Below are 20111 nucleotides of genomic sequence, written 5' to 3' on the forward strand. Positions count from 1 at the left end.
AGGACAGATAAAGATCAGATACTTTTTTTTCTGCAAGAGGAATTACAAGAATGGCTTGGGGTTTATTGGCACTGGAGAGATTTAGCTCTTGTCATTGCAGCAGAGTTACTGGACATAACCTGGAGGGTACAAGGAGCCAGAGCAGTTACCCACCCATCTGTCTGTGAAGCAAGACTGAGGTTTCTGAGTACCTGCAGATCCAAATTAGAGGTTTTCCTGGGTGAATAATTGCAGGGTTAGTGCAACCTGGGAGACGTTTTTGGTGGCCCAGTATGGAATTATCAGTAATGGGCTCAACCCCTGGCCTAGTTTCTTTAAGGGGTCTAGACAAATAAAGAGCAGTCTTCTCGCAGCTTTGGGTTAGACTTTCAGGTGTGATAGAAGTTTCAGGTGTGTGGTTGGGTAGTTGAAAGTAGATGCAGCCCACTTTCCTATGTTTTCAACACAACCTTATAATTAAGCCAGTATCTTTATCATCCAATCGTGAACTAGCCTGATGGGGGTATCCTGCTTATTTTTAGACTTGATCTCTTATGGTAGCAAATTCAGAAATCTCTGTAATAAGTTTTCAGATAATGACTAGTTTATTTACAAGAAAAGGCAATTTCTGATCAGTCATTGAGACAGTGATGAAGTATGTGCAGAGTTTTGGACTGTATAGTTACAATTGAGGGAAAAATGTGTAAAGCCAATGTTTACAAAAGGAAATGAGACTTAGTGCTTCCCCCTATACCCTGATGTATTTTGGTCACTGGACTGAGATATGCCCTGAGCACATGATGTACATTAAAGGTGGCAGAAAGTTTACAGCAGAATTACAGCATCGTATTTCAGGCTGTTGAAATGTTGAGGCAAAAGTTTTCAGCACAGTGACTGGTTTCCATTTGCTGTTTAGAGAATGACCAAGTGCTTCAGTTATGCTTGGCCCTGGCCTGTGTCAGTCACTGATTTGTAAATTGAATTTGGGCTGGCCTAACTTCTCTGTTAAAATGTCCTCATCTGTAATACTGGTATGCTGTTTCACACCCTAAAACCCCTGATAAGAGAGAGACAAATTCCATAATCAATACCTTGAAATTCCTAAATACAAAGAGCTGCTTTATGCGAGTTGTAAAATATTTTTTTGTGGAAGAACACTGCTGAGAGCTGGTCTAAGTGAGGTTAGACATTTATATTGCTCTATCCAGCTGTTCCTTCAAGATTACCACAAGTGAGCTTTAGAAAAAGGAAGGCTAAAATGAGGATAGAATGACACTGATTGTGTGTGTATAACTCTGGCTGATCTACAGTTACCAGTTGGTTACCCAAATCAAATGGACCACCAAAACAAGGTATGTAAAAAAGGCCAGTTTATATTATGAATGCCCCCCAGTAATACTGGAGCTAAATGGAATAGTGAGTGTTTTTATTACCTTACAGTGCATGTTACCCAATGTAGAGATTTCCATACTAAGAGCGGGATGGTTGCATAGTCTTGACTCCCTATTATTCCTAATTAGTGCATTTCATTAGAGACAAATAATAATATCTGCTTGTATTAGTGCTACTGTTTAACACGATGTAGTCTCAGCAGTGCAATGCAGTAAGGAAGCAGAGGTGAGGAAGGTATTAAAGAGGTAGTCATTGTAATAAGAATTAACCTGTGGTACACAAAGACTTGGAATCTCTAAGTCTTGTAGATTTCTTACTGAACTCTTTAGTGACCTCATAGTTAAAAGGATTAATGAAAACAGCCAAAGGCCTTTGAGATCATGCTGTTTGTGTATGTTTCCCAGATAAATTTTGAACCTGTTGCTTGCCCCTAACCAGATTTGACAGAGAGCAGGAACCTCAAAAGGCAAAAACATTCCTGCAGGTTCATGTATAGGTGTTAAAGCAGTGGGTGGTATGTCTTACCCATGGAAACAGTTGCAGAAGGAGCCACAAAAAATGATCAGAGGGCTGGAACACTTCTCATATGAGGACAGGCTGAGAGAGTTGGGGTTGTTCAAACTGGAGAGGAGAAGGCTCCGGGGAGACCTTATTGTGGCCTTTCAATACTTAAAGGGGGCTTACAAGAAAGATGGGGACAAACATTTTGCAGGGCCTACTGCAACAGGACAAGGGGTAAGAGGGTAGATTTAGACTGGATATTAGGAAGAAATGTTTTACAATGAGGGTGGTGAAACACTGGCCCAGGTTGCCCAGAGAGTTGGTAGATGCCCCATGCCTGGAGACATGGGAAGTCGGGATGGAGGGGGCTCTGAGCAACCTGACCTAGTGGAAGATGTCCCTGCTCATTGCAGGGGGGGTTGGACTAGATGACCTTTAAAGGTCCTCAACCCAAACTATTCTCTGATTATATAACTTATTAATTGCTAAGGAAAATCTTGAAAGACAGAAGAAAAAAATACTCTAAAAGCCTCTTCAGTTCTGATGTTCCCAAAACAGCTTCTTCGGCCTATGTTCATTTTTGATGTATGTTGCAGGAAGAGTTCTATTAAAAGAACTGCTGGAGCTCCTGTGTCCTTCTGTTAGGAAAGCAACCAAATACCTTCACTGTTAAGCTCAGTGTCAATTTCCATACCGCTTCTCTAGAACAACTCCAGGTTAGCTTTACCTAAGCTTGGTAAGTTTTTGTTTAATATCTCTGTATTGCTTTGATACTGAGGGTTCTCTCATGATTTTATAGGTCATGATGTGTGACAAGAGCACCAGGCTCTTTCCTCTGAGTAACACAACCTATACAAATAGAAGTAAATGAAGTGGTACCAGTTGTGCCTGTACTGTGTCTGCTAACCACAGTGTTTATCAGTTTTGCTATCTGCTGATCAGCGCCACATTGTATTAACATACCTCTGAGGTATTCAGTGCTTGATAGTACTAAATCAACAGCCTGATTACTGTTTATCAGCACTGTTGACTTTCACAGGATTCCTCGAGTCACACCAGCATGCAGTATTACGCTGCAGGAGCCCGTATAGCTACAAGGGTAAAAGCATGATCACCTTAAGAAAAGAAACACCTTCTGTAACCTACTGCATAGTTTGCTCCCATGTGGAAAAAGTGGCAGGGAACAGTTAAATCATTGTTCATATAGGAGTAGACCAGTGATGAGCATAAACAATGTTGTTGTGCCTGACAGTATTTGCATGTCACTTGCCAATGCTCCATTCTCTGTTTCTTTTGGAGATACAGCTGACCAGTTAGAGAATTGAAGCCAGTTTGCCTGAAAGTCTTAAATCCAAAGAATATTTGTCCCTGTTATCAGATCTCTCTCCTTGAGAACTTTTCCTTCTTTGCTTTAGTAATACTAAACAGCATTTGTTGTCAGAGAACATACAGGGTGGCCTACAATGCAAGTGGAATAGAGGACTAAGCAGTACAGAGCAACAATGCTGAGAGCAACAGGGAGAAATGTTGGCTTCATTGAATTCCATGAGAAAACTCCACTAGACTTCAGTGGAGCAAGTATTTTAATTTATGGTGTGAATAGGTGTATCCAAACACTGTGCTCCAGTGGCTTTTATTAAAAGCCTTGTGAATAAAAGCTGTGTGTATTAATACTGAGGAGTGTATTCAGAATGGGTATCTGCAGTAGATTGAGGAGGGGCTTTAAGGATCCTGGCAGGAAGAATACAGAATGCTAAAGCAAATGACGTATGAACTAAGCAAAGAGTGAGAGCGATGGCAGGATATAAGAGGAACTGGAGGATCTGGGCTGTGAAGAGCTCCAAAGACACTGGTAAGAGTGGAGTGGAAGGCAAGAGAGGTACAGATCAGAGCACCAGGGAGTCGGGTAGCAGCTACCTGAAATTCTGCATTCGAAAAATAATTGGTTTCAGTTCGGTCATTAAGCCAACTTCCTCAGTATTAATGGTGCTTGCTGTATTGTTCTAGTAACAAATAAAAATGCAACCTGGCAGAGCAGCAACAGAGGAAGCTAAAAAAAAAAAAAAAAGCATCAGATTCTATCTGACTTCATGTCTCCATGCAATAGTGGCTGTAGTTTTCCTTTTCACTATTGGATTATTAAAAATGGTGACTAATGCTGATGTCCCATGGGACCCTTGTCTGGTCCCATGTTAAGCCAGAAAAAGAAACATTTAAAAGAACTGCTTAGTTGTGGAATGGTAACTTTCAGTTGTAGATTGAAAGGGCTGTAGACTATCCTGGTAGCAGACCTTCCTTCCTAGCAAAAGGCTTTGTTTTCCCATGCTTGTTGCTTTTGGTAGAGTTCCTTCCTCCCGTCTCCAAAGTTGATGCTTTTGTGTCAAAATTTGTTGTGTATTCAAGGCTAGAGAGCACCTAAAGAAAACTCGGGAAATCTCAGATCCAGTACTGAGTCTCCTAGCTCTTGGCAAGTAAATAAGGGCATATGTATGCATGATTGTCAGTTTGTTGAATTTTAGTGATAGCTGTTTATAAACTTGGATTTAGCAAACTGGTAGAAGTTTACTCAAAACTCCTACAGGTTGTGAAGTTTTGCAGAGTGTTTTAATAATTATGTAGTTGTCATGAAAACAGCAGTATAAGACATTCAGCACCCCAGTAAATACTATCAGTGGGAGTACTGATAAAAGGATTTTTGATAGAGCCTTTCATGAATGAAAGTGAGCTTTCACGCCTAGTCCATGCATATAATTATTCTTTGTCATGCAACTGGAGTTGGGAGTGACTTTCCCCTTAATTTCTCAACAGATTTTGGATTTGGAAATTTCTATAAGAGTGGTGAACCTCTGACGACATGGTGTGGAAGCCCGCCATATGCAGCCCCAGAAGTCTTTGAAGGACAGCAATATGAGGGACCCCAGCTGGATATCTGGGTATCATTATTCTTTTTTCAACTGGATTATGTCAGTTTTTAGGAAGCTGGAACAAAAGAATCATCTTTGATTTCTCTTAAGCTGCAGACAAGCTGTTCCTCTTTTTCTTGAGTGTCATAAAATGCCTCTTAACATTGAATAGAATTGAAGTTACCTACCCAGGTGGCTATTAAATGTATACTTGTAGGTGTATGTTAGCCCACTAGAAGGAAAACTGTAGCTCTTCCAAAAGCTCTCCTGACTGAATGCGTGACCTTTGCTTTTTTTCAGTGCATTTAGTATCTTCTGTGTTAAGTGAGAATTGAACTTGTAAGGCTGTAAGTTCTTGATGAGGTTAAAGGGATTCTGAGCCACTGTAACACAGGAGAGGTGATGACTGCTTTGCTCTTTGAGCTGGAAACAAGCACATTTGTGCCACGAACATTTCTACTGCAAGCAGCTGCATGTTTTTGAATTGGTGTGTCTTCATGCATACTGCTCTAACGGAAGAGGACAGAGAGCACATCCCACATTCTCATGCAATGGAAAAGGGACTACAATGAACTGAAGAAGTTCTACGCACCTTTCACACGTTGTCAGAGACTGCTTTTCATTCCTCATTTGGTTTTCTTTGGGTTTTTTTGTTTGTTTTTTAATTTTAGTATTCTGCTACTTACCGTGATGGATTTGTATCCTAAAGCAACCAGCAACAGTACAATTTGGCAGTTTCTGCTCTGGCAGAGGATTGCAAGTGATAATATTGCACATAGCATAACAACACGGGCACTGACATTTTGGTTAGAGCCTGTTACACAAACAGAGCAGTTCATGGAAAGTCACCTTTCAGCGTCTAACCTAATTTAAATTAATCTAATTGCATTAACAAATAAAAGCTGTGCTTTTAGATACATATATCTGTATGCATGCATGTGTCTCTCTGTATAACATACACATATATACATGTAACCAGCTAGAATTTAAAAAAAAAAAAAGGCTATAGCCTTTCTGAAACTTTGGTAACTGACAAATAAACATACAGCAGACGGCAGCTATGCTTACTGTTTCAAGTAGCACAGGCACTGTTTGAATGTCAGAAGTGAATCTCTGAACTTTGGTAAATGTTCTTTCATCCTAAATCACACAGAATAATTTCATCCTAAATAACACAGAATCTGCCTGCCCACAAAGAGAAGTGTAGGTGTGTTTATATTTAAGAAAAAATCATCATCATCTTCACTTATCTTCTGACATGAGTTAAGGATTCTGTATCTCTTTGCAACATCCAATCATAGAATGGTTTAGGTTGGAAAGGACCTTGAAGAACATCAAGTTCCAACCCCCCTGCCATAGGCAGAATCGCAGAATCACAGAATCGGTCTGCTGAAAGTGCTAAGCTTGCAGAGGGAAGGCAACAGTCCGCACACAGTTCAGTTTCTGGCAGGTTATGGAAGGAAGCAAACTACTTTAAAAAAAAATATATTTAATTTTAAAATCTGTGTACTTGCAAAGTTCTAAAGTGAATGTTGAAGGCCTGCTTTTTCCCCTTGAGAAATCCAGTGCTGTGGCTATCTACGCCAACTGATTGGCATGAGGGTCTGGTGTGGTTATTTCATCTAGTGTGGCGCTAATGTTTTCTTGGCATATACTGCAAGACTATTTCCACTTGCAGCGCCAATTAACTTGCATACTTTCAAAAATGAGACTGGCAGTTAGAGAAGAGCTCTTGCCCAGATTGTCTCCTTTTGCTTATATTAAAGAATCCCTCATGCTCAGCTCTGCGCACAGCAGTGCAGAATTACTAGTTGGTGTTGCCCGAAGCTGACTGTTCATGAAGTTACCAGTGTGCCTCTTACCCTGGCTTTTGCAAATTGGAAAATGTAAAAGGTTACAGTTTCTTATTTTGAGCGGCTGCTGTTTAAGGTTTGTTTTTGTTTGAACAACACTGAGATTAATAAAAAGTATCTCTAATTCTTACCTGTAGTTGGGGCTCACTTTTCAGGTATCATTCAGTCATCTGCATGGTGCTTCCTGCTAGCAGCCAGAGTCTCTAACCCATTACACTTCAGTTTCCCTGCTTATCAGCACAAGGTACTGCAAGCCTAGCCATTTTGGGTTAGCTGAGTGTTCTCAATGTCTAGGGATCTTCAGAAATCTAACTCCTTCTTGTATAAATTTCCTGTTTCTGCAGAACATAACTTGACTTTTTTCAGTGACAGGATTTGGCTAGCCAACTTTGCTTGTAGCTTGAAAAATGAAATGAATATTCTCTTTCTTTTCAGAGCATGGGTGTAGTTCTTTACGTTTTGGTCTGTGGAGCGTTACCTTTTGATGGTCCAACACTCCCCATACTGAGACAACGAGTTCTTGAAGGAAGGTTCAGGATCCCTTATTTTATGTCAGAAGGTAACACGGTGTCCTCTTATGTGTGGTAAACGTTGAGTAAATTCTAGAATAATCTCTGTTGCAATACAGCAAAGGGTGGTGCATCTGCACACGAGATTATGGTATGGCAGGCTATTCATTTTGCAAAGAAACACAAATAAGCCTAGGTAAGCTGTGTGCCTTTGCAGTTACACTGCTGCTAGGCAAACCAACTCATTTTTCCCTGTGCAGTGTGTGGAGATTGCAGTGTGGCTGTGCCCATGGGCAGAGAGAGAGTCAAAATGGAAGCTGAAGGTTCTCTCATCAGAACAGAAATATGGGGATGCAGGGGAAAAGGCACTTTTGTGTAGCAATTAGCTTTTGTCCTGCAAGGCCACATAGGTTTTTATGTGGAAAGAAAATATGGTGAGAGCAAAATCACTGTCAAACCAAAGTTGTGGATTGGGTGTTTCCTGATTTTTTGACAGCATCTGCTAAACAAAAGCAACAAAGTGCACAGCCAGTTCATATGCCAGGTACTCATCGTCACGTATCTGGCACTCCCCACATGTGACGGAGAGATGTCTTCCTCGCTGAATTGCCCCATCTGTTGGGTTTCACTCTCCCTCATTCCTCTTCAGACCAGAACGAGTGGGCCTGTTTTTACGCAGGGTTTGATGGTGTCCTTCAGCTTCCCTATATTAAAGGGTCTCTAAACCAGGTTACTTCCAACACAGCCTTCCTGAATCAAGTCCTCTTTCATCATGCTACTTTCTGTCCTTTTTTTTTTTTTTAAAAGGGAATTAAAAATATGTTTTTCAGCCCTGTTGTTAAGGGTTCTGTGGTGTAAAACATTCTGGTCTTCCCCTTCTTTTTTTCTGGTGGCAAGTACTCCTGCTCACCACCTCTGAAAATAGCTGCTACAGTGTAGCTACACTGCACTTGGTTGTGTTTAGCAATGCAGTTATGGCACTACGGCAACCCTCAGCTTCCTGGGCATATTTTGTGGGCGGTGCTGAACTGCATTGTGTTTCTGTGACTTTGCTTACATAGGTACACAAGCTTGATCCAGGTACTTTTGTGTGAGTTGCGATCATTGCTGTGATTGCAGTATAGATTGGCTGTTTCACAGGCTGTTTGCTGCTCTGCTTGCTGTTCACATGGTGATGCAGGGAATGGGAAAGGGTGTGCCTCTTAATAAAACTGTGAAAAGAAGAGAGATAAATAGGAATAAATAGACAGAAATCTCTCTAAAGTATTTGTCATCACTACCTGAACGGACTGACTCATAAGAACTGTACTGTAGCCATATCGTGGTCAGCTAGAAAATGCATGGGGGATTGATAAGCTCCTTTAAAGGAACTCACATTTATTTCCTAGCATATAAAAACTGCACGTTCATCTCTCATGCCCTCTTCCAAAAACCAACTGAGATCTGAAGAAAAATGTGACAGTTTTAATGCTGTCCAGCACACAGTAGTCAGAAAGCAGCAATGGTTTGGCATGTTCAGAATTATTCTGGCACCTAAAGCTGCTGATTGTGATTTGGTCCTGGAATTAAAACAGATAACCCTGCACATCCACTGGCTGCTATTCACAACCACAGAGACGTTATTTTTACCTTTGTTTTTATGACCACTGGGGTGGAAATAAAAAAAAAATAATATCCAGACACTAACCCTAGTTTTGCCAATCCCTTGTTTTATGACCCTGGACAAGCTCTTTCAAACTGCGCTGGAGAAGGATGCTAATTTTACTCCCCACCATACTTCACAGAGCTTGTTTGAAGCTATTACCCTAATGTGGGAGCTGTGTAGAAGGAACGGCACTGTTGAGCCATACCATGAGTTTAAAGAAGGTGGGGTTTTGTCCTTCTTAATGTGACCTTTTAATCTTGCTTTGAGAGATTATTTTAGCCTTCAGGAAATGTATTTAGCACAGAAGTTAGGTAGAAATAAGGCAGTTTCCATGCTCTGTGTTAGTGGGGGTCAGGTGAATATATGCAAGTACCACTTGGCAGGTTGGTAATTTTACTATTTTTCCCCCTCAACAGAGTGTGAACATCTGATTAGAAGAATGTTGGTCCTAGACCCATCCAAACGTTTAACTATTGCTCAGATTAAGGAGCACAAATGGATGCTTATAGAAGTTCCTGCACAGAGACCTATTCTTTATCCACCAGGAGAAGAGAATGAGCCTTCCATTGGAGAATATAATGAGCAGGTCTTACGGCTAATGCACAGCCTTGGAATAGACCAACAGAAAACTATTGAGGTAAAATAGACTCAAACAGGTATTTGTCCCTGGGGGGAGGGTATCCTGTTTTGATGACTAGAACTTATTCCCCGAGTTGCTTGCAGCATTCTTTATTTCAACCATTAGGGGGAAAAAAAAAAACAACAAACTGGTGGTATATTGTACCTGGTCAGACCCCAGCAAGTATAAACACATTAAACAAGCTGTGCTGCTGCTTCCTTGTCCTACTGATGTCTCAGTCTGTGCCAGCAGATTGATCCAGGAAAAGGAGGGACATCCCTCTAGAAAGTTTCCTAAGGATCATCCTGGTGGAGAGAAGGTGTCCGTTATGCAAACTGCAGGGAAATTATTGTGCAGTACACCCACAGACAACTTCACATGTGCCTTATGCTGACCGGCCACACCCAGCTATTCCAGTCCAAGGCATCCTTTGCCTATAGAGGAAAACACATCAATGAAAGGGCAGCACCATGAGAGAAAGGATACTCCTATGTGTCAGAAATCCAAATTAGAACCCATGGAAAAGAATAATATGTTCTGCTTACGTGTCCCAGGAGTAGGTACTGTTCTTTCAGTGTATTAACTAGGTACTTTAATTTAAACAAGCACACATTTAACAAGATTTTGTTACAATTGCTTTAAGCTATATGGCAAGTAAAAATATAGTGTGCACAATGTAGAAAATGGTAGCCCATTAGGGCTGCCTGTTAAAATGGTGATACTTGCTGCTGCTTACAATTGGTCATTTCTAGAGATTTGTTTGTTAGCTAAGTTGATTCTTAAGCACAGAAGTAAAATAAAGGAGTGTTATTAGATTCCACAATGTTACATTTCTTGGGTAGGGTTGGATAAGTCATTACTTCTCAAATGGAGAGAGAGGAGGGGAAATGAGAATTGAAAGTAAAATTTGGAACTTCTAAGAGGGTGGAAAATGAAATTCAAAAAGGAGCATAAGGGCAGTAAGCACTTGAATGTCTGTCCAATCCCAAATCATGCTTCTTATCAAACTAAACGCTAAGACTCCCTATGGAGTTAACACAATTATTTCCTTTAGGATGGTTGATACCTTAAACCATTGTGGAGGTTGGCAGTTTGCGTACTTTCTGCTAGAAGAGGCTAGGTTCTCTACTTTGCCGAGGCTTAGTTCCCCGTTGTTTCTAGTGCCTTGGAACAGACAATATATTCTGGAGCTCCCGGAGTTCAGTCCCTTCTCCAGATTCAAATCTTTGAGGGTTCAGAGTAGCATCTGAATGTTAGCTACAAGTAACGTTGCATCCCAGAACATAGCAAGCTCTTGTGAGCTTGCCACTAACTAAGGTTGATGCTTTTCTTTGCTTGGCACTCTGGTTTGAAACTTTTTCAGTTCAGAACAATGTTTGCCTACCCCACTGACTCTTAATCCCACGCACACACCCCCAGTGGCAATTCTTTCTTCTGCCACTTCCTGGTCTCATAGAACATAAAGCATAATGCATATTTGGCACTTTTGTGCTTCTCTTTTTCAGTCTCTGCAGGACAAGAGTTATAATCACTTTGCTGCTATTTATTACTTGTTAGTGGAAAGACTCAAATCACATCGGAGTAGCTTCCCTGTGGAACAGAGAGTTGATGCTCGTCAGCGTCGGCCAAGTACCATTGCTGAGCAGACAGTAGCCAAGGTAAGGTCTCATTCCTAGCAGAGCTGGGCTTAAGGCTGTTCAAGACATTCTTCTCTTTCAAAATGGTGTTTCTACATAGATTCACTTGGAATCGATTGCTATTTTCTGACTTGTACAGTATGTAGACTTGCAGCATCATTTTGGAAAGACTTTTTTGGATTTACTTCCTGTCAGAACTGTGTGATGACAAATTAGTTGTCTGGCATGCCTCCTACAACTGCTCCTGCTACCTCCTCCTGACCCCTGGGGTGGGGTGGGGAGGGGAGGGTGGGGGGAGAAAAAGAAAAAGAAAGAGAAGTTTGGAGGGGACTAGATAAGTTTTAAATGAGAAAGGGAAGTTGACTGCATTCTAAAGCCCAAAATGCAAACAATGGTTTTGGCTTTAATGAATATCTGCATGGTTTTACCTTAACTCCCAGTTTATTGCCCAGTTAAAGGGAACGTACTGTGCTTGTGCTTCTAATTGGAACACTTCCATTTTTTAGACTTTTAAAACTTTTGCTGGGAAGTCATGGGTTAAAATGTTAGAGATGTACCATTTCTGGAGACTGTGCAACACTTGAAGTATCTTCAATGTGACAAACAAGCTGGTGAATTTATGGAGAGCTGTGCTAGCATGGAGGCTAAAAGCATGCAGACGCTACTTAAGTGTTTTAGACATAGTCACTCTAAAGGGACCTGTTGAAAATAAAATTACTTTCTCCCCTGCTGTTCTCTAGATACACTTTCTGTCTCCCATGAAACAAAGCATGGCAAAGAATAGTAAAGAGGGACCCAAAAGAAAATATTAGGATCAACCTATCAGGTTAAGATGCCAATTCATTGTGGTATCTTAAGTACCTGATAAAAATATCATTGTCACGAGACTCTTAATGGCTCAAGACTCAGAGATTTGTTCCTAAATAATGTAATTTCTTTCAAGATTTGCAGCACTTTTTCCTCCTGTGACCCAGCAAGAGTCCAATTTCATGGAAGACTTTGCAGGACAGCTGCAAAACCTTTGTGCATAGAGCCAATGTGATGACTGACTAATTAATTTAAGTCTTAAGGATGTCACGTATATTTTTTCAAGGGCAATTCTGGGTGCTCCTTACATCTGGTGCCAGCCCTTCCATTGCGGAAGGCTGTCCGTTTAGTATCCTCTCTAATTACACTGACTGATTCAGCACAGGCTCTAAGGCTATTCAGTCTGCTTCTTCCCTAGTAATTTTCTTCAAGAAGGTCATGTACAGTTTATCATGTCTTACTCCAATAATTATCAGATTTTTTTTTACATGTTCTTTTGTTTCATTAAGATACACAGCTGTTGCACAGCTTTTGATTTCTATTAACGCATAACTGGAAACATGAAAGACTCGGCCTAAGATGACTTACGTTTATTGTGGTCTCAAGTAAATATTCTCTCAAGTTCACAGCCTTCTAGGTACTGTATTGATGCTGTACGGAACAAGGGCCCAGACTTCACTTCCAGGAGGAATCACAACCACACTGCTCCTTTTGTGCTTGAGGCAGCAAGACACTATTTGGTTTTTGATTCTGTTGAAATGAAAGCCAGATCGCTTCAGCTATGAAAACATAGGTCCGGGCACAATATGGCTGACAAAGATTAAAACCAGCTATCTTCTTAGACAGTAGTTCTAATGATAGAAAGATGCAGTATTCAAAAGCAGATTATTAATTATAAGATGTATTAATAGCAGGTGGAGACAGAGGAAGAAAAAAATCTCATAGAAGGTAGTTCCTTATTGTAATCAACTTTTGTACTTTATAGCCAGATTACCATTTTTTCCCTCAGGACTGTAAGCAATCTTGCAGTTATCCTAAGTAACAAGATAATTTGTTTTCACACATGGTGGCACCACAGGCTCCTGTATAAGGCTGCTTCTTTCCTTTTGGACAGGCAAGTTGTGTGGATACTGCACTTCAGGAAATTAAGGTTAAGAAACAGTGAAAACCACCATTTTACTAATTGTGCCATGCTTGCCTTCCCTGAGGCACACCTCTCTCTCCAACAGTGCTCCCTCTGTTAAAATACCTTATTTCAGATCCAGCCTGCTCTGTTCTTTCTCATGCTTTTTCCTACAGGAATCAGTGCATGTTAGAAAAGTCATTGAAACTAGCCCTGTGCCTCATGGTAATATTAAGGGGTTGTATACGGAATATAAAAAGGAATTCTAGCATGTCAGAAGATGGAGGGCACCGAAGAGTCCCAAACACTGTCTTGAGTAGTAAGCGCTCAGCTTCAATAAGTAGCTAGCTTAATGATGTTTGGGGTTTGGTGTGTGTTTGTGTGTTTTGGGGGGTGGTGCTTTTTTTTAAAATCTAAAGACTCTGTAATTCACCAAGAATGAGGAAATAAATCTTATACTTCTCCTGCTTTGAAATGAGCTAGGTATTGTTTCTTTTTAATTTGTGACTTTGAATGTTGTTTTCTCCCTAAAATTTTTCTGGTTTTGGTGTTCTTAAAATCTTTTTTAGGCACAAGCTGTGGTACCCTCAGTTAACTTGCATTCACAAAATGCAAGGTTGTTGCAGTCTCCAGGTCTTTCCTCAGCTTCAGGAGCAGAAGCCTTTTCATTCCCTCCATCCAACTGCCAGGGAGAGACAGCATTTATGGAGGAAGAAAGAGTTGAGACACCAAAGGTACAGCTAAAAATCACCCTACTGTTTTGTCAAAAATACTTAAGGCTAAAAGCGATTGTTGCCGTTTCAATTACTGCCTAGTAAAAGCACAGCTAGTGGCAGTAGCTGTAACTCTTCAATAAGGAATTGAAGATCAGTTCCTCCTGACAGGATAGAGTTCATCATCCTAGCGCAAAGCACTGTGGGGTCAGGGCCAGGGCATTTTCTAATCCAAACTAATGTCACTTCATTGACCTTAGCATGCCTCCTGTGTCTTCATGCTTGCTGAGCCAGAGAACCCTGCTGCTTCGCTCCGCTTTCAGTAGCGTTTTCCTCAAAGACCTGATGTTCTCAACCTGCTCCCAGGCACTTACTCTTTAGCATATGCTGTCCCCAAAACTGTGGTCTCCAGCAAGTTCTCATTCCTGGATAACCTCTCAGGATAGACAGCAAGTCAAATACAGAGACCTTTAGTATCTAAATGCTTGATTTGTACATTTCTTCTACTAGCTGGACAAAATACAGTGTGCCTTTTTCTCTAAATTTAAGTATTCTCTGAGCATCAGAGTTTTCCAGATTCTTTTTCTACTTCTCTCTTGCATATAATTTTGAACAGTCCTGTCTGTCTTTGATCGCTAATCTGCCTCTAGTGTTCTTTGCTTACATTCAATCTTACCACACAGTCATTTGCAAAAGAAAAATCAACCTACAAAAGCGGGGGTGTTTTTTTTCTTCTTCTCAAATATATTTTTAAGAGCCCTGAAGACTTATCATGTACAGCTTCTAATACACTGCTGAGTATCCAGAGTAGCCTATTCAGTTACTCTTCTAAAAATGCAGACAGAGAACAGGAAGGTAACATGGAACCTTAACCATAAGCTTCCATTGCCAGCTAAAGCGATTAAAATACCATGCACTTAAAATCCCATATCTCTGCCAATTTCGTAATAAGCCAGCCAAAACAGTTACATTTTTGTTGTTTTTTTTGTTGTTGTTGAATGGTAAATAGCCAGCAGGAGCTTCTGACGGTCAAAAACTATTAGAACTGCAGCACCTCAGATAGGTTGTAGCAGTTCTCAGCTAGGCCATTTCTGTAACTAGGAATGTCTGTAAAATCTTCACTGGAGACCATGTAAAATTGCAGCTCCATCTAATGGGTTTTGTTTCCTGTAATCAGACTGGAAGACTTAGTGTAAGCTTTCCACACTTCCACAGGTAACGGACTTAACTGAACTCAACTAATAGGATGTGATGGCTCCACAGCCTTACAAATGTATGGTTACAGCTTAACTCTCTCAAGCGAGCTACAGTCTGATCTATTTTGCCACACAACTTTGACAATACTCTGCAGGGTAGTAAAGCATAAGTGAAATACATGGGAGTTGGCAGTTAGAGCTTTTGTGAGGAAGGGGAAAAAGCTTAAAAGAATTATGAAGTTTTTCACTGTGAGGGTGGTAAGGCACTGGAACAGATTGCCCAGAGAGGTTGTTGAGGCCCCATCCCTGGAGGTGTTCAAGGCCAGGCTGGACGTGGCCTTGGGCAACCTGGTCTAGTGGGAGGTGTCCCTGCCTATGGCAGGGGGGTTGGAACTCGATGGTCTTCAACGTCCTTTCCAACCTAAACCATTCTATGTTGAAGAAGTGTATTATTGTTATTCTCATGAAACTTTTGTTCTCTGACATATCACATTGCTTTACAATATGCTGAAATTAAAGTTATATTTTGTCTGGTGCTAGCTAGGGTTTTGATTCCATGCTTGCAGTTTTGAAGCTTTTATTGCTCACTTACTGGTTAGTTATCAACACTAAGAGTGTGGCCTTGGTTCTCATCACCGTTTTAAGTAACTCCTTGTGTGTTTGTCCTTACAGCTGGAAAGCAAAAAGCAGTTCAAAGACATTTGGAGATCAACATTTCAAGCTTTATTTTGCATCCCCCTTTGCTTTTATAGGTGCAGTTTGGCCAGAGTAGATCAACAAGTGGTTACTTCAGTGAGGTGTCAAATCACACTTGATTTGGGAATATTCGGTGTCTCAAATATTATAGAACCTGTCCACTAAAGGCTTCCAAGTTCTGATCCATGTGCCATGGTAAATTTCAGAGGGCCAACTGCCCACATGCTATTGGTTCTTTTTTTTCTTTCAGGCAGTTCACTAAATAGTCTTTCCAGTACTTTTGCCGCCAGATCAGTAGAAGGCATTTAAATGGGAAAGTCACAAATGGAAAGTAATGTGTGCAAGAAATTAAGCTTAAGGATATAACCCATTAAATTAAAATAGAGGCAGCAGATCCAAAATTTTCCTGTGCAAGCATCATCATTTTACTGATGCTCAAAATATTTATCGCTATTTCTTGATACCACTGTAAATATTTTCCTAGAGTACTAGCATATAGTCTGCTTGCAAGACCATTTGTTAAAAGCTACTGTTAATATGCAGTGAAGCTTCTTTTCCAAACACACTTGCTTTCAAAATACCAAAGAACCTTGACGAAAATTCAGGAATGGTTCATCAACAGTTTTACATAAAATCACCTGTAGCAGTGCCAGGTTTTATGCTAAATGAGTGTGTTGTTTCATTCATATTTTACCCAACCTGATCCTTCCAAATAGTAAGAGTGACTTGTGCAACCAGACACTAGTTAGAGCTTCTAAGGCATACCCACCGCAAAACTGCATGACATGCAAGCTCTAGTCCTCAAAACCCAAGTAGTTGCATATGGCAAAGAATTAGTTAAGGTACAGAAGGTACAAACTGATTTGGAGAATAAAAACAGAATTGAAGTCCTAGGAGTATTTTAGGTTGGAAAGGTACCTCTAAAGGCCCTCTAGTCCAACCTCCTGCTAAAAGCACGTCTAACTTCAAAGCTGGATGAGGTTGCTCAGAGCTTTATCAAGTTGAGTGATTCCAAGGAGGGGGATTCCACAGCATCTCTAGGCAGCCTTTGTCCTCAATTCTAGGAGCACCAGGAATTGAATGGACTTTTGCTGGAAAGGGTGCATTTATTGTATTATTCTTGAACGTAGCTCTGCAAGAATGCTGCAGAATTAAATACAAGACTATTTTATTCACCATGCTTATCTGAGCATGATAAATGAGCACAGTAGGTATAATAAGGGGAAACAATAATATTATGCATTCCATAAATACTTTATATTTGTGACTAAGCTGGCAGAGGTTTTTAATAACAAAAAAAAAAAAAAAAAGAAGCAGCCCTGGAGAACATAGTACTGGGGAAATAAGAGTATTTAGATTTAGGGAGTTGAGTACTAAAAGAATGTCAGTGGTGATCCTACCTGGAGGGATTTGTTTGTCACGTACAATTCTTAACAAGTCTTACTTATCTCAGTAGAGTATAGGGAGGTGCATGCAATTTAAATATCCAAGCTGCTTTCAGTCTACATGATAGACAGACATTTCTTGCACTTTGGGGTGATGCTCTGTGCACATAATTGAAAGCTGTCCATCTTCTCCTTGTGCTATTTAGGTAAATGGCTGCCTGCTAGATCCTGTACCTCCTGCGGTGATTAGAAAAGGATGCCAATCACTGCCTACCAGCATGATGGAAACTTCTATTGATGAAGGAATAGAGACAGAAGGCGAGTCAGAAGATGACCCTGCACAGGCATTTGCAGCCCTCCAAGCAGCTCGCTGTGGGAAGCGACGTCACACTCTGGCAGAAGTTACCAACCAGCTGGTGATGATGCCAGGCACAGGTACAGAAGTTAGCACAGGCATCTCAAAGCTTATTTCCTGCTCTCAGCGCTCAATCTAATAAACCCAGGATGAAAAACACTAGGTTTTAAGAGTGACAAGCACAAGACAGAGTTTCTTGGTTTTGTTACTTAGTATTTGCTATAAAGGCCAAAGGGAAAAAAAGAAAACATAACAAAACACAAACAGTATAAAACCAACGCAGCAAATATACAGCTGGCTACAGTCATGTACAACCCAAATAGCAACTGGTAAAGTCTGGCAAGTTGTCTTGTTATTTTTCACATAACTAGAAGTCCCCAAATCATTCATCCCCTAAAGATGTGCTGACAGAGGACAGTGGGGCAAACCCCCCTCTGGATTCTCAGATATTCCAAACGAGCAAGATAACCACGCCTTTCAGCTCAGGCTACAATCTTCTCAGGATTATCTACAGGGGGTTGGGGTGGAGGGAAGCAACAAAACCTGCACACTTCCCAAACATGCTGGTGAACATCACTTGCATAGCATCTTATCACTGCAATAATGTAAAAACCAGTAGCAAAACCCCATTCTGGTACTGCAAGCATTAAATTACACTTACTTTATGAATCTTGATTTTTATTTCGTTTCCTCTAAGACAGTCAGTGTTGGAAGAAGTAGCTTCAGCCTGTGGCGCTTTCTTTGCTTTGTTAAATTACTGCTTCACTTTCCTTTTCTGACTTTTGGGTTTTGTCACAGGTAAAGTCTACTCATTGGATGAAAACTCATCTCTGGGCAGTATTGATTCAGAGTATGACATGGGATCCATTCAGAGAGATATTAAATTCCTGGAAGACACCCCTTCCTTGAAAGAAATGGTGCTAACTAACCAACAAGCACCCAGAATGACACCTTTCATAGGTCTGAGACCTGCCAATCCAGCCATGCAAGCACTTGCCTCCCAAAAGCGAGAGACCCACAACCGCTCTCCTGTCAGTTTTCGAGAGGGGCGCAGAGCTTCTGACACATCCCTCACACAAGGTAATTCTAACTATTGTCATGACACGTTTTACCTAGATATGGTAGTAAATGTACTCCTGACACAGAAGCACCGAGCCACCTAGCGACTTGGTTGTTACTCAGCTTATCTCACATTTGCCGTGCTAACCAGATACAAATTAACTGATTTTCTGACAAGGGTTTTGCTCAACTCTTCTCCAGGAATTGTAGCATTTAGACAGCACCTCCAGAATCTGGCAAGAACCAAAGGAATACTGGAACTGAATAAAGTCCAGTTGCTGTATGAACAGATGGGATCAGAAGAAGAACCTTCTCTGACATCAACTGCCACCCAGTTGCAGGACCTCATTAATAGTCCTCCGCAGGTACTTAAACCAGAAATCAAGCTCCATCTGCTTTGGGACTGATAAGGAGAGGATAAGGTGTTCTGGAGATCTGACAAGAGAGAATTTACAAATCAGGTTCCCTCTTCTCCTTTCTGTGTTCTGCAGAACAGAGAATGAGCATTTGCAGGCTAGCCTTTACCATCCTCATGGTGTCAGCGAGATGGCCTTGTTAGCTTTTGGAATCCAACATTTTATTATTGCTTTTAATCTGAAGGATGATTTGGATTTAACAAAGGCCAATAACATCTTTCCCTGTTGGAGTTGGTCTGGTATAATTTTAAGAACTGCAAAAGCTGAGTGGTAACGGTTATCCCAATTTGCATAGTGAAATGCTAAATAGCTTCTACCAGCTCCCTAGTTACCTGTTTCAAATGGAACAGGTCACAGCAAACAGGAATAATAAGCTTCTGTTAAACCCTAAAAATAAAATGGGTAAGATGTACACAGCCACTGTAAGAACCTAGTGGTCCAGATGAAGTCTGCTATTCTTAAAGCTCCAGCTGTTACTTTCTCACTGCTGGAAAACTTCAGTTCTGACAACCACAAAGTTGTAATGTTTTCACAAGAATCTCTCAGTTGATGTAAACTCACGGTATTTTCATGACAACAAGTCACTCCCCCACCATGTCAGCACTCTCCAGCTTGCTAGAGATGCCTACTCTGTGTGTCTCTCTCTACCACTACTGAAAGCTTTTCATCTTCTGTTCTGAAGCTGTGAAGTGAGCTGCATGAAAGCATATTCAGAGTTTGGACAGTCTTCTAACCCTGTACATATACTATTTCAGAGGGCAAGTCAGAAAATATGTTTTATATAATATTATTTTAGTTACAGATGTAAGCCCTCACCATTTTGCAGTACGGATCGTTCAAAGTTTTGCAATTTAGGTTCCTCACTGTGCAGTGAAAGTGGTGAGTGACACCAGAGACCAGTCCATATGGCAACTATGAATCCTCTGTCAGGGGAAATCCTTAAAGAAAGGGCTGAGTCAGAAAAGCCTTTTCTGGGGACAAAACTTGTTCCTCTTCTCTCTGCAGGAGGAAGCATCTCAGCAGCAGCAGGAAGTTGCATCTGCTTTCCCCAATGGTGCTCATCCCCCATTATTATCCAGACGGCAGAGCTTAGAAACACAGTACTTGCAACACAGGCTCCAGGTACCAAAGCTTCCCTCCACTGAATTAAAACAGCTGATGTTACTACACAGTGGACTAGCCTTTTAGATCTTATTACTCTGGAAAATCACTCAAAGTCTAAATTAGCGGAGAATACCTGAATTTGACATTATGCTGTATTTTTCTTTTCTGAGATACTGACCTTAATTATGCAGAAAAGTATACTATAATACTGCTGCTTTT

The 20111-nt window shown here is 40.8% G+C and overlaps 1 protein-coding gene across 1 annotated transcript in view; it reads left to right on the plus strand.

Moving 5' to 3' along the window:
• The window catches only part of SIK2 (salt inducible kinase 2), a gene marked incomplete at its 5' end in the record, with an annotated part of 58966 nt that overhangs the window by 34137 nt on the left and 4718 nt on the right, over positions 1 to 20111 (plus strand). Inside the window, 9 exons of the mRNA XM_082493839.1 lie at positions 4681 to 4805; positions 7064 to 7187; positions 9199 to 9419; positions 10907 to 11059; positions 13538 to 13702; positions 17165 to 17393; positions 18112 to 18393; positions 18574 to 18737; positions 19794 to 19910. Of these exons, the coding sequence (XP_082349965.1) occupies positions 4681 to 4805; positions 7064 to 7187; positions 9199 to 9419; positions 10907 to 11059; positions 13538 to 13702; positions 17165 to 17393; positions 18112 to 18393; positions 18574 to 18737; positions 19794 to 19910 (1580 nt within the window). The remainder of the gene's footprint in view (positions 1 to 4680; positions 4806 to 7063; positions 7188 to 9198; positions 9420 to 10906; positions 11060 to 13537; positions 13703 to 17164; positions 17394 to 18111; positions 18394 to 18573; positions 18738 to 19793; positions 19911 to 20111) is intronic.

The sequence above is a fragment of the Vanellus vanellus genome (genome assembly GCF_965231255.1).
Source record: "Vanellus vanellus genome assembly, chromosome: 21".
Classification (NCBI taxonomy): Eukaryota; Metazoa; Chordata; class Aves; order Charadriiformes; family Charadriidae; genus Vanellus; species Vanellus vanellus.